At 42.7% G+C, this 14,207-nt stretch overlaps 2 protein-coding genes across 7 annotated transcripts in view; both read left to right on the forward strand.

Annotated features, from left to right (window-relative positions):
- The window catches only part of ubap2l (ubiquitin associated protein 2-like), a 20,213-nt gene extending 10,089 nt beyond the window's left edge, over window positions 1–10,124 (forward strand). For 2 of the 6 annotated variants that reach the window (XM_061665585.1, XM_061665587.1), the window contains exons 15-29: window positions 1,577–1,749; window positions 1,846–1,966; window positions 2,129–2,168; window positions 2,687–2,888; window positions 2,972–3,038; window positions 3,130–3,433; window positions 3,864–3,952; window positions 4,019–4,072; window positions 4,154–4,235; window positions 4,317–4,537; window positions 4,625–4,724; window positions 6,352–6,513; window positions 7,182–7,249; window positions 8,451–8,648; window positions 8,925–10,124. In XM_061665585.1, coding sequence (XP_061521569.1) covers window positions 1,577–1,749; window positions 1,846–1,966; window positions 2,129–2,168; window positions 2,687–2,888; window positions 2,972–3,038; window positions 3,130–3,433; window positions 3,864–3,952; window positions 4,019–4,072; window positions 4,154–4,235; window positions 4,317–4,537; window positions 4,625–4,724; window positions 6,352–6,513; window positions 7,182–7,249; window positions 8,451–8,648; window positions 8,925–9,020 — 1,977 coding nt within the window. In that variant the 3' untranslated portion in view covers window positions 9,021–10,124. The remainder of the gene's footprint in view (window positions 1–1,576; window positions 1,750–1,845; window positions 1,967–2,128; window positions 2,169–2,686; window positions 2,889–2,971; window positions 3,039–3,129; window positions 3,434–3,863; window positions 3,953–4,018; window positions 4,073–4,153; window positions 4,236–4,316; window positions 4,538–4,624; window positions 4,725–6,351; window positions 6,514–7,181; window positions 7,250–8,450; window positions 8,649–8,924) is intronic. The other 4 variants (XM_061665588.1, XM_061665589.1, XM_061665590.1 and 1 more) reach the window with 4 other exon arrangements.
- Window positions 10,125–10,427: 303 nt separating this feature from the next.
- hax1 (HCLS1 associated protein X-1) lies at window positions 10,428–14,115 on the forward strand. The gene is made up of 7 exons (XM_061665595.1): window positions 10,428–10,641; window positions 11,800–12,029; window positions 12,105–12,274; window positions 12,352–12,415; window positions 13,055–13,191; window positions 13,480–13,600; window positions 13,872–14,115. The coding sequence occupies exons 1-7, from the start codon at window positions 10,577–10,579 to the stop codon at window positions 13,940–13,942; spliced, it is 858 nt and encodes a 285-aa protein (XP_061521579.1). The 5' UTR covers window positions 10,428–10,576; the 3' UTR covers window positions 13,943–14,115.
- The last annotated feature ends 92 nt before the right edge of the window (window positions 14,116–14,207 follow it).

Consider the following 14,207-nt stretch of genomic DNA (forward strand, 5'->3'; position numbering starts at 1 on the left):
GTTTAATTGAATACCCTAAAAAGACAAGATATTTAATGTTCAAACTGATAAACTTTGTTTTTAGGAAATAATAACTTAGAATTTTATGGCTGCAACACATTCCAAAAAAGCTGGGACATGGTCATGTTTACCACTGTTACATCACCTCTTCTTTTAACATTCAATAAACGTTTGGGAACTGAGGACACTAATTGTTGAAGCTTTGTAGGTGGAATTCTTTCCCATTCTTGCTGGATGTAAAGCTTCAGCTGTTCAACAGTCCGGTGTCTCCGTTGGCGTATTTTACGCTTCATAACCCGCCACACATTTTCAATGGGAGACCGGTCTGGACTGCAGGCAGGCTAGTCTAGTACCCGCACTCTTTTACTATGAAGCCACGCTGTTGTAACACGTGCAGAAGGTGGTTTGGCATTGTCTTGCTGAAATAAGCAGGGTCGTCCATGAAAAAGACGTTGCTTGGATGGCAGAATATCTTTCTCCAAAACCTGTATGTACCTTTCAGAATTAATGGTGCCTTCACAGATGTGTAAGTTACCAATGCCATTGGCACTAACACAGCCTCATACCATCACAGATGTTGACTTTTGAACTTTGCGTCCCTAACAGTCCGGGTGGTTCTTTTCCTCTTTAGCCCGGAGGACGAAAGCTCGGGCCCAGAGAAGCCGGCGGCGTTTCTGGGTGTTGTTGATAAATGGCTTTTGCTTTGCATAGTAGAGTTTCAAGATGAACTTAGGGATGTAGCGCCAAACTGTATTTACTGACATTGGTCTTCTGAAGTGTTCCTGAGCCCATGTGGTGATATCCTTTACACATTGTCGGTTTTTGATGCAGTGCCGCCTGAGGGATCGAAGGTCACGGGCATTCAATGTTGGTTTTCGGCCTTGTCGCTGACATGCAGTGATTTCTCCAGATTCTCTGAACCTTTTGATGCTATTATGGACCGTAGATGATGAAATCCCTAAATTCCTTGCAATTGTATATTGAGGAACATTGTCCTTAAACTGTTCGACTATTTTCTCACGCACTTGTTCACAAAGAGGTGAACCTCACCCAGTCTTTGCTTGTGAACGACTGAGCAATTCAGGGACGCTCCTTTTCTACCCAATCATGGCACCCACCTGTTCCCAATTAGCCTGTTCACCTGTGGGATGTTCCAAACAGGTATTTGATGAGCATTCCTCAACTTTCTCAGTCTTTTTTGCCACCTGTCCCAGCTTTTTTGGAATGTGTTGCAGCCATAAAATTCTAAGTTATTGATTATTTGCTAAAAACAATCAAGTTTATCAGTAGTTAATAGGGATGATAATTGATAAGAAATTATCAATGTTGATGCCATTATCGATTTGATTCCTTAGCAGTGCTCATATTGATTCCAGATAGGTTGTAATATCTTGTCTTTGTAGTGTATTCAATTAAATATAGGTTGAACATGATTTGCAAATCATTGTATTCTGTTTTTATTTGTTTAACACAACATCCCAACTTCATTGGAATTGGTTGTAAATGAATTGAACACACTTACTTATATAGTTACAGTTGAGAAGAATTTATACCCAAACTTTGAATCTTTCATTAGATTCCGGCGATGGCGGTGGAAATGCCCGGCTCGACAGACATCTCCGGACTTAACCTTCAGTTCGGAGCGCTGCAATTCGGCTCGGAGCAGGCGCTGCCCGAGTACGACTCTGGATCCTCCAACGTGGTGCCTGTCAACCCTATGCAGAATAGTCTCTATGCCACCCCCAACAGGTTTGTACATCAATGCAAGGTAGTTCAGGTAATTGGAGTGATTTCCTCCTTGCGTTTGTCTTATAAAATCAGTTAACATGATGTGTCAATCTGCAGTGAGTCAACTCCAGCTCTTTCCAACTCCAGCCAGATGGACATGTATGAGCAGCGAGCGCCTCAGTCGCGACGTTATCCTCCCTCCGTTTCCTCCTCCCCACAGAAGGACATGCAGCCCAAGGTAGGCCTCGCAACATCCAGGCCAGATGTTCTGATGCGCTGAATATTAAACCAACCCCCCCACCCCCTCTGTGAGCATTTTCCAAGATCCGGTCCTGTTTGACTTATCAATAGGCTGTTTCCATAGAAACCAGTGAGCTCACCTTCATTGTTGCTTTTACAGAATGGCTTCAGTTCACTACAAGCGGCGCAGTCTATGGAAGGCAAGTGTCTTTGTCCTCGATACTCATCGATAAGAGGAAAATGTCACTTATTTTTCTGCTATACCTGAATTACTTTTGTATTTTTTATTTTCTATTTTTTTCATTTGTTCATTTCTTGACATGTATATAATTTTCATATCTTTATTCTCGCATTTATTTTTTGTCTATTGCATTTCATGCATTCATTTTCTTTTATTTAATTCTTCTAATTTTCTCCCGTCATTTAAAAAAAAATTCCTTTTAATTTCTACCTTTTCTCATTTTCTTAGGTATTTATATTTTATTTTCTCATTTCTTTGTCTCATTTTTCATGTTCCTGTATTTTTTTCAAATTTCTTTCTCTACTTATTTTCTCATTTTTTTTCTTTGCATTTATTGTATTTTTTCTTCTGATTTATTTTTTTCCTTATTTTCTCACTTATTGTTTTTTTATGCATTTTCTCATTTCCATTTTCCCCCTAATTTGTTTAGTTTATTTTTTAATGTAATTATTCTTTTCTCATTCATTTATTCTCTAGCTGCAGCGAGTTCTGCAGTACCGGTCAAGCCCACGTCGGACTCTGTGGCAGCACCTGCCCCAGTAGCCGGCATGGGCACTTTGTCGGACGGCGGCTCGGGTCCGGCCTCCCTCCTGACGACGTCCAATCAAGTGTCGCTTGTCGGCCTTGGGCAGGGCGAAGAGCTGCCGCCGAGCACCGTCCCACCTCCTCAACACAACAGGTGATAACACGAGTCTACTCCCGCCACATATGGACCGCAACTGTCGGTAAAAGAGACTTGATTAAACTATTGTCTTGTTACAGTGCGCTCTCGTCACAGCAAAACAGCCTTGCTCCATCGTCGGGTCGAACATCCAACTCAAACTTAGTGGTAAGATCCCCGGACCACACAGCAGGGTACACACAGATTGCCTCACTCTAATGGGATCCTAATGTCACCTGACCGCCTCTTCCCTCCACAGCACCCAAACGTAGATGGTGACTCCAGCCTCCATTCCTCCTCATTCCCCTCCGTCTCTGTGGTTTCGTCGTCGGTCCCTTCCTCAGCCGCGGCGGCGCATGTGTCGCTAGGGGCCCCGGTCTCGGCCCCTGCCCCATCTGGTCTCTGCCCAGTAAGCAACATGTCCATGGGCCTCAACACGGTGTCCATGGGCGCGCAGGGCGTGGCCTCTCCCGCCGCTGCCTCGATGTCCGCGGTGGCAGCAGCCTCCGCCGCTCCCTCCTCAGTGACTTCCTTGTCATCGCGCAACTCTGCAGCATCCTCAGGTCAGGCATAAACCAACATAATATTCCCTTACGTTGAACCCCCCGTTTATCAATGGGGATATGTTCCACACCCACTCGCATTAGGTGAAAATCCATGATACAGAGAGACCATGAAACCCTTTAAACACACTTAAACTTGCTTTCAAAAGTTTTTCAATATTCCAGAGTCCCTCTTCTCACTCGCTCTCGTTTTCTAGATAAGAGGTCAAGTGTGCTCACTTCAAGCTGTTTGTCCTTCCCAGTAGAGGTTTACTGTAAAACTGACACACAAAACAAAAGAGAATAAAACATGTTTTTTCATATATTTACTGTGATGATGACTTTACTACAGCATTAGAGAACATTATTGACAGACAACGGAGCATTCTGACATGGTCCAGCCGTGGTAGTATTAGAGCTCATAGATCGTGTTTTTTTCTGTCAAATGTAGGGAAAGTGCTTCCAAATTTGCCCCCCGGAGTGTCCCCTCTGCTGCCCAATCCTTACATCATGACCCCGGGACTACTGCATCCCTACCCAGTGAGTGCTATACAAAGTCCGTGTGTAAGCGTGTGTGTTGTGTAATAACAAAACATACCGTGTCAGACTCAGGTGTACGGCTATGACGACCTGCAGATGCTGCAGACAAGAATACCGTTGGTAAGTGGGCATTACCGTGTGAGTCGTCATTTTGTTTGTCACATAATAGTAATAATCTGTTCCCTGTGCGTGCATTTCCAGGATTATTACAGCATTCCCTTTGCAACCCCAACAACAGCACTGACTGGCAGAGAGGCCAGCTTGACCAACAACCCATACTCTGGTGAGACTTCCTCAGTGGCCCATTTAATAAGCACATTTGTATTGGATCTGAGACGTTTTTCTGCGGTCATCCTCTGTCTAGGTGATTTATCCAAGTTCGGTCGAGGTGACGCGTCCTCGCCGGCCCCCGCCACCACATTGGCACAGAATCAGCAGCAGAACCAGACGCAGACGCACCACTCGACCCAGCAGCCTTTCCTCAACCCCGCGCTGCCGCCCGGTTACAGCTACACGAGCCTGCCCTACTACACCGGCATGCCAGGCCTGCCCAACACCTTCCAATACGGCCCTGCTATGTTCCCGGTGAGGATTGGACACACAAATCAAGCAAAACCTCCACTTGTTTTTCTTTCTGTATTAAAGTGAGGGATGTTTTTGTTTTTCTTCCAGGTGGCTCCTACCTCGTCAAAGCAGCACGGAGTGAATGTCGGTGCGTCGGCCACACCCTTCCAACAGGCTAGCGGCTATGGTTCCCATGGATACAGCACTGGTGAGCTACTATGAATGGAGAATGCAGGTCTTGTGCTATATGATATGATGCGTAGTTAACACTTACCACTGTAGGCTGTATAGACGGAGCTATAACAATATTTATAGATATGCGTTTGCATCTGCTCATGTAGTGGGACAGAATGGTAGACTGACAGTAATGTCCTAAACTGCGGATGTGACTGCCCCTTGAAATAGACATTTTACAAAGTGAAAGCTTGGCTAACGTGTCCCGTCTTCCAATGCATGTTTGCTCAGAGCAATGAAACCTGATTTTGTGTGTGTGTTAATACAGTGAACCTCCACATGTTCACGGTTCGGAATTTGCAAATTCGCAGGTTTGTTTTTTCGAACGTATCCTCAGTTATTCAAAAAGAATCTCGTCCACGTGATATGTGGTAAGGCTAAAGCAATAAAATTATTACTTTGGCACCATCTGGTGGATTCTTGGTGTTGGGTTTAATTCACTGATAGTGTTTTTTTGTCTGCTTTTGAGATGTCCTGTTTTATTGCTCGTCCTTGAATGCGCCTCGTGCACCGTCAGAAGTGAAGAAAGTATGTTTCTGCTTCTTTCCCAGTGCAGCTTCTAAAAGTTGTAGTCTACTTTGCGGTTACAATTTTGCCTGTATTCTCTAACATTTATTATTGTGTTTAAATGCTGAAAGGTGATATTTAATGCCGTCATACCATTTGTGTAAAGAGCTAGTGTGCATATTTGTTTGCCCATGTGTGATGTCAGGTCAGTTTGTGCAAGTGTGTTATTTGGGCTAGTATGCTAGAAAGTACTATTGATGCACCTCATGTGAAAGTGGTCTGTTTTTGTTGTATAATTACCGAATACATTCATTTATGTAACATGGGCTCTTTATTGAGTACATGCTAGATGCATGGAGTTGATGCTTTATGGTAGTGTCAATTTTAACTCCTTTGCTGCCATCTTTTGGCTTACAAACTCCTTTTGGGGAGGTGTCAATTATTTGTGGATTTTCGCTTCAGTTTTTGACGGTGTTTACCATAACCTCTTACACCCAGGACTTCCTAACCATTTTGTGTTTTCACATGGTGACAGGACATCACTCAATCAGATCATGTTTATCATTTTAGTGTAAAAACATAAAAAAAAAGTTCTTGTACACAACTGCTTTACATACAACCGAGCATGAGAAGTGAGAACTTGGCACTGTTCTCCTAACGTTAAGAAAATTCCCTTAGACACAGGTGCCATTGCGCCCATTTACTGCTCTGATACCTCTAAAGTGTCAATTAACGAATATATATTTTTCACACCATTTAGATCTAATTGGATCTTTTCTTTGGTTAGGAATCACTGGTCTACATGATATTTCTATGCTTCCCCCCAAACCAGCCATCTCTTGAATAGCACCAAGATGACACTACCCGTCAAACAAACATTTGTGTTGCTGCTTCTGCTGCTTCCTGCTGTCACTCAAGCTCACTTTCCACCTTCCCACACACAACCTGCCTGCTTCCTCACCTCCCCCCCTCACATAGCACTTGCAAACTATTGTTTGCACTATGTAGTTTGCAAGTGCAATCTGAGGCAGGTCTGCCTCCCGCCTGGTGTGTCTAACGCTGTGGGCTGCGGCTGTGTGTCTTGACTGTTGCAGGCTATGAGGATGTGGGCCAGGCTTCAGGGAGTGGGGATTTCTGTAAGGGCGGATACGGCAATGCCGTGGCCGCCGCCGCCGCCGCTGCTGCCGCCGCCGCTGCCGCCGCCGCCGCCGCTGCTCAAAACAAGCCGGCCAACTCCGTCAGCGGGCCCGGAGTCGGTGAGTGCCGCCTCGTGCCGGATGGTAAAGGCCGACGTCACCATGACTCCATCCACCCACCGCTCCCTTTTTGCTCCTATTCTTTTGCCTCGTCACTGTGTGAAGACCATCACGCTATGCTTTTAGATGTTTAGCACTTGAACTTCTTCAGATAAGAGTTTAATTCTTTCCGTGATCACGCTCCTAACTAAAAACACTCTTATCCCAAATAATCTTTCCTCTTTGAAATGAATGGAGAAGCCCTTAATCCGTTCCAGCCCCCTCCCATCAAAAACAAAGATTTTGTAATGTTTTTTATTAAGGAAATTTAAACTACATTATACTTTATTGGAACGAATAGTAATAACATAATAAAATGGAATGTAAATCATAAAACTGTTTGTGCATCATGATGAATTCATTGCTGCTCCTTCTGGCGTGCCCTATTTTGCCATCGGGAGGCAGTATAATAGTCATGCAGACAAACGAAGAGTTTCGGAACTTCTAGAAGCTGCACTGATATTGTTTTTTGAATATTCTCATTCATCCAAGTCATCTCATCGTCAAGGCGTTGAATCGATCGCAACTGGACTGTTCTGTTTGTCTTAGAAGACGTTTTGCCTGGCTAGTGCGTCCTAACTTTTTTGCTTTGTTTTGTCCAGCATTGAAGGCCTTTGTTTCTTTCCTAGGCGTGTCCGTGACCTCAAGCAACACCGGGGTACCTGATATTTCGGGTTCTGTTTACACAAAGACACAGGCAAGTACCGTACTCTCTTACAGAGGTTCTCAAACTTTTTGGGACCAGGGAGAATTTTTTATTTTTTATTTTTTCATGGACCTCTTCATAATCCTAATGGCAATTGATTCACTGAGTAGTAGAGTGGGCTAACAAATTTTTTCTCATGTTCCAGGGGAGTGATTTTAAGTTTGATGGTTGCGACTGAAAGTTTAGTGCCATAGTGTTACATGTCCAAACGTTTAAATCAATATTTCATGAAAGATGATTGTAATAATAACTTTATAATAATAAAGTATATATATATAACTTTGGATATCATAACTTTGGATATCATGCAGGTGCACTGGATCCAAAGCTAAAAAAATAAAATAAAATAAAATTTAAAAAAAAAAGTGCTCAGTGCAATTATGGACTGCCCCCTATGTGTCAAAATTTGAACTAATCGTTGATTGACTAGTATTCATCTGAAATAAATGTCTTAAACTATTAATTTCTGCACTTTACAATGACAATAATGGAGTTAGCTCATTCTAGTTTTCAGTGGCTTAACTAAATTTAACTACCATGTGTACCAATAAATGCCATAGGTATTAAAAAGTTGCATTTTTATTTTTTTCAAGAAGAAAAAGTTGCATTGTATTTTTTTTGCGGGCGGGGGGAGAGAAAAGTTCTGTTTGATGGTTCAAGAAAAAGAACAAAGACTCATGCAGTTGGTGTAAAAAGTAGAAATTTCACGCGGACAAAGGGTATTTTTCGGAAGATGGTCATAATACTATGACAAAGTAAAAGTTAAATTAGGGAAGAGTCATATTTTACTCTCAATATTCCTCTTTCTTCTGGAAAGATGCCTTTATTCTGTAAAGATTAGGATGATATTCTCCCCAAAAAACCCTCACATTTGTTTACAAATGAAAATAGTGCTTTACCACTGTAATATGACTTTTGTCTTTATTAATGCAGTGATATCAGATTGTGATAATACTGTAAGTCACGATTCTATCAAAGGTACGGTCGCCAGGAGTAAGAGGTTTATTATGTTTTGTTTTTTATTTGTGTGCCGGTCCCCAGGTAGGTATGTACTATTTTGAATGATAAAATAATTCTTTTGCGGACCCCTAAACTGCAACTTGTAGACCCCTTTTTGAGAACCAATGTTCTATTAGCCTCCTTGTAGCGCAAGTATACAGTACGTGAACGTGGCCGCCTTTCTTCTTTCCAGCAGTCATTTGAGAAGCAGGGTTTCCACGCCGGCACTCCCACGGCATCCTTCAGCCTCCCCTCGGCCCTGGGCAGCGGCGGCCCCATCAACGCCCAGGCCGCAGCGGGCTATGCCCCGGCCCCCTTCATGCACATCCTGGCGCCGCACCAGCAGCCCCACTCCCAGATCCTACACCACCACCTGCAGCAGGACGCACAGGTGACACTCCATGCACACGCTAGTTTCTTGTCTTTGTGCGCCTGGCTTTTTTCATTCCTCCTTTCTTCTCTCTCCTCTCTTACTAGTCTCAATGTTTTCTCTTCCACCCCCAATCTCCTCTCTCCTCTGCTGTCTCCTGGTTTAATGCATCTTCTTTCTCATGTCCCATCTCCTCTCCTGTCTTTTTCCTCTTCTTTACACCCTATCTTACTTTCCCATCTTTCTTTTCCCCTCTTTTAGTCACCTCTCTATTTTTGTACGTGTGTGTGTGCGCAGAGCGGCGGTGGACAGCGCAATCAGACTGCATCCCTTCAGCAGAAGTCTCAGATCAACAAGTCTGCGTACAATAGCTACAGCTGGGGGGCAAACTAACATCCAGCGTCGGAGCCCTGGACCCCCACCGTCCACTCACTCACAAACAGAAGCTGTGAGGGAATGGGGAGGGCTCATCTCCTGAAAACCAACTCCATGTAGGTTTCCTCCTGCTGAGTTCCCCTCTGGCTGTTTTCCGTCTTCTCATCCCTTTGCGAGGATGTGCCAGAATGAATTCAGGAAGGGGCTAAATGGTTGGAAAAACATGACGTGACATGTTGAGTGTTTGGGGAATTTGTATTGTTCAATCCAGCACCAACCCTTTGATTTACGTTGTAACAGAATAATTTCCTAAAGAGAACGTCTTTCCCGTATGGTTCTTTATGTTGCTGTTATGCTCTCTATCAGACCCCCCCCCCCCCCCCCCCCCCCCGCTTTTTTCCATACTAATTTGGAGGAATGAAGTAATGCGGGACGGTGGCGATGGAGGGGTAGGGACCGCTTTTCTATTCCACACCCCCTCTGCACAAACTATTCATTTGCTTGATTGCTGTTTGGTTTCTCTTCCCCCCACAACCCCTATTTTATGTCCTTTTTAAGTTTGAAAAAACAATTCTCTAAATTTGTTAGAGTTGTGAAGTTTATTTTTTACTAAATATATATATATAAATATATATATATATATATAAGCGAGCTGGCTTGGAGTGAGGATGTTTGTCATGTGATCGCGTGCATGTTTGTACACATAAAACCAGTAAGGGGGGGTAGGTTGTTTTGGGGTTTTTTGTTTTTTTTATTATTTCCTAGCACAGACTTTTCATAGTGTATAAAACATGTACAGTAAATGTTGCCATCTAAATATGTTGTCACACAAGTTACTAAATGACCCTTTCCAAGACCAATCCGCACCTCAATCTGCCTTCCATAAATGATCCAGTTAATGTCTTTCAGTTTGGGAGACCTCCATGCGCCACCCCTTTCTGCACATTTTAAAGGAAACCTTACAGCATCCAATACTGATGGACAGAATTGTACTTTTTGTTTTGTTTTTGTCAGTGATTTAGTTTTCTTTTTGTACTGTGCATTTTAAAAAAACAAACAAACAAAAAAACAAATGTAAATGGGAAAACGTGTCTTGTACATATAAACAAAAAAAGTACTGTAGTGCCTGTTTGTTTGCTTTACTCCTCAGATTCATTGCAGATCTTAGAGCTTTTGTTCCCTTTTTTATTTTGTAAAAATATATAAATACTAAACAAGGTCAAAGACATTTTCATCATTTTGCGGGATGTGAATGTCTTCAGGAATCCATAGTTTTATTTCCTTGTGGCCTAAAAATGTAATTTTGACCAGTGACAACTGTTTTACACTGACTGAATCTCACTTTTGGGATTCAAATTGGCTAATAAAAGAAAATCGTGAAGCGTTTCACATCGCGCTTTGCTGTCGCCATGATGTTTAAAAGCAGCTTGACGGTAGTTACGTCATTGGAAACAGCGTTTTACGACACTGTTGGAAACGTGTTTTTATTATTTTTCTCCCCCTTGCCGTCAACACCCAGGACTGCTATAAGTCACTTCCCCCCCCCCCCCCCCCCTTAAATCAACCGAACCTAAATGAGCCTTTTCGATTTATTTCGTGGCTTCTTCGGCGTTCCCGGCGGCCATTTTCGTGGTCAAAGGTGAGTTTGTGACAGGCGAAAGTGACAGCTGGCATGTAGCCAACATTTAGCTAGCACACTTTGAAAATATGCTGTTTAGCACAACAATGATAACATTAAGCTTTTCTTTGCCACGTATTGTTTTAGCCAGCAAATTTCATTTTAGCCATTTAATTATACTTCGAATATATAGTTGGAGCCGCTGTTAATGGTCTGAGCGAGCATTTCAAACTTGCGACACAAAGTGACATTTAAGTAATTTGGTGTACAATGGAAGCAAACATGTTGAGCTGACTCGTGGTATTTTCTGTTGTCACCACACACACAGTGGCGGCTGCCTCGTAGTTTAACGTCAAGCTAGCACAAAGTCGTCCAGTTAACCCCCGTTATTCGCGGCGTATAGGTACTGAGCAATGCCGCGAACAGCGTGTAACAAGTAATTTAAATGTTTGTAATTACGAAATAAATCAAATTGATGTGCAATACTATGCTCGTGTCAGTGAGGCGCTAGGTCACATGCCATAAGTGTTTTATGATTTTTTTTTTTTGAATCCTTACTGTGTGTCACTTGGTCTTTAATGCTTTATCCTTTGATAGCTTATCCCAGTGAGGCTGATGTGTGCAATAGCTCCTTATTAAATATGACATGCTTGGCTAAATATAATCTTATTCGTCATCTATTCAACAGAATGCAACGTGAAGCTGCAACAGCTTGACAACCATAAACAGATTCTGAAAGGGGGATGTTCTGAAAGGGATGTGACCACCGAGTTTAGAGTGTCAGAGGCGTGTTAGAAGTCATAGAAACTAGAAGGGCGTAGAAGTCGAGGTTCTTAGAAAATAAAAATAAATACGCACCTGTTTTGAATTTTGCTGTTCAGCTCCTTGTTAGAGAACAGCAAAAGGTACTGAAACATTAAACATTTGGACATGTGCATTCAACAGATAGAGAAGGTCAAATTAAGTTCACCTTTAAAGGTTAAAGTGCACTTCAGGTTCATCCTGAAATTTCACTCCGAAGCCCAAACGTTTTTGTATAAATCTAAGCTATTAAACAAAACTAACTTTTGTGATATTTTTGGGGTCAATATTTTTAATATTTTTTTTTTCAATATTTTTTGTTCGGGGTCAAAAAATGGAGGATTTATCACCACTTTGAGTGCTAATCTAATTCAATAGGGACCCCTTCTTTGATGCCATGACCCGTGATGAGGACGACGATGAAGACGACGGCTTCTGCTATGATGGCTTAAGGGGGGGCGGGCAGGACCCCTTTGACAGCGCATGGAAGTTTGGCTTTCGCTTTAGTCCCGAGGGGATGAGAATCCAAGAACCTCCTCTGTTTGGAAACGTCCTCAGGGAGATGGAGGAGATTTTTTCCCAGCTGGGATGCTGGGACTCGCATGCCGGTAAAGCCGCCGTCTTGGTGATTGCACGTGGGAAATATTTTGACTCGTGATGGCGCCCATCATCTTATACTGTAGGTATTCCCAGCGTTGCGCCACCGCCGCTTCACGAAGGAAGACGCGGATCCAGCGGGAACCCCCTGAGAGACTTCATGCTCAAATCTCCTGACCGTGACGGACAAAGAAGAAATGATGTCCGTCCTTCCTATGAGTCACCACAATTCCCGAGCTCCGCTCCTTTTTCAAAAGTAAATGAGACATCCATTGTAGAACATGTTTGTTTGCTTTTATTACAATCTGGCAACTATTCTTTTTTTGTCTTCAGTTCACTGATGTTTGGAGACAAAGACAACAGAAAACTCCAGAAGATGACTGTAAAGAAGACAGAGGTGAGTGATTATTATATAGTGGTACCACCAGTGTCCCAAATTATACGTTTTTCGAGTTATGGACCATCGCTAGGTTTATATTTTTTCCCAAATTGCATTTTTCTGCTGCTGTGTTTCAACCCAAACTTGAGGTGGCTTTCACGTGCATACCAAAGCAACAGGTGGCGCTACAACGAGGCCGTTTTAGCTAACCAGAAGCCTGAAGAAAGTCATTTCTAGAGAAGACACGACAAGTAAAATTTCAAAGAGAAAGGGGCTGATACTGGAAAAAATTAGCATGAATTAGCTCAAGGAGGAAGATATAATATTCATAGATTGAAAATGAGCAAAAACATCCCCCCATTCACAAATAAAAGAAAATCCTTCTGCAGTCCATTTAGGCAGCAGATGGAATCGAGACAGGTTGTAAAAGTAGTGTTGTGCCTTCATCTGGTTAATTGGTTGTAAATTTCCCCGATCTTTCAATCAAAGTGATTTATCCCAATTCCCATCTCAATTATGGCTGCTTCGGCAGCTCACTAGCTTGCGGCTGGTGCAAGAAGCTAACGTAGCAGTGTACAATAGATCTTCATCATCAAACGGCACAAACAGATGTGAGATCCTAATAAACATCCGTTGGTCCTATCTTAATTTTTCCAGATCTGGACTCTGCCGTATCCTCTGGCAGTTTGGATCAGATTCTGGCGTCACCCGCTGACCAGTTGCCGAGTCAGCAGCCTCAAAACAGGTCCTTCTTCCAGTCCATTACCGTCACCAAAGTGCTGAAGCCTGATGGGGTGAGTTCGTGTCGTATTCTTTTAATACATTTTATTGCCACATAAGTAACTAGCTGATGGCAGCTAACTAGTTAGCGGCTAGCTCGATTTATTCCAATTCCCATCTTAAATACAGCGATTTTTTTAGCTCACTAGCTAGAAGGTTGCATAAAGAAGATCATGTCAAAATTCAAATGCACTACACCAGTCACGGAAAATCCGAATCAATATCGTGTGATATGTTGATGTCATACGTTAGCATTTTAAATATTAGCATTTAGCATGAGCGTGTTTTTGCCCGTTGACAAGACGCTGGAGGAGCGGCGCACGGTCCGAGACAGCCGAGGCAACGAGGAGACCACCATGACCCGCTCGGGAGGCCGTGGCGGTCACGAGGGACCAGAACATCAAACCGGACCTGCCCTACCAGGTCAGTACACAGACTCATATATAACATTTTCCTATATGCAGTACAGTGAACCTTTGTTATTCGTGGGGGTGAGGGACCAAGACCCTCAAATCTATTTTTAAAAAAAAGATAAAAGTTTTTCACCTATTGCAGGTTGGTCTGGAATGCATCCCCCGCAATATATGTGGGTTCCCTGTAGTTATGTTCTACACAAAATTTGTTGACTCAACGAGGGTTCATTGCAGCATACGGTATAGGAGCTGTGCTCATTCAATGCCTGTTCTCATTTCAGGTACTTCCTCTTCAGACATGAGTGATGATGACAGCGACTTCTTCTCAAAGCTCTTTGGGGGCTTTAAATGACTTCATTCTAACACACACACATTTTATTTATGTTGTAGAGTTGAACTTAATTGTACGCTGATGCCGCAAGGTGAGATAATTTTGCAGAATAATCCCTAATTACTACAATGTATTTATTTTTGTATTGCCTTTGTTGTGTTTGTTGAATGAAAATAAATAATGTTGACATTTGTTATAATGTAGAAACAAATGCTTTGTTGTGAATTTGTGGCTTTGTCTGAGGTTTTTTTACAAAATAGTTTTTAGAATTTACACGGCGGGCGGA

This window comes from Phycodurus eques, chromosome 20 (genome assembly GCF_024500275.1).
Source record: "Phycodurus eques isolate BA_2022a chromosome 20, UOR_Pequ_1.1, whole genome shotgun sequence".
In the NCBI taxonomy this organism is placed as follows: Eukaryota; Metazoa; Chordata; class Actinopteri; order Syngnathiformes; family Syngnathidae; genus Phycodurus; species Phycodurus eques.

What these genes read in the sequence shown, in the direction of transcription:
- hax1 (XM_061665595.1), top strand. Translation starts at nt 10,577, where the DNA reads ATGAGCCTTTTCGATTTATTTCGTGGCTTCTTCGGCGTTCCCGGCGGC. An exon ending in ATGCTGGGACTCGCATGCCG is followed by an intron (nt 12,030 to 12,104) that starts GTAAAGCCGCCG and finishes CTTATACTGTAG; the next exon opens with GTATTCCCAGCGTTGCGCCA. An exon ending in GCTCCGCTCCTTTTTCAAAA is followed by an intron (nt 12,275 to 12,351) that starts GTAAATGAGACA and finishes TTTTGTCTTCAG; the next exon opens with TTCACTGATGTTTGGAGACA.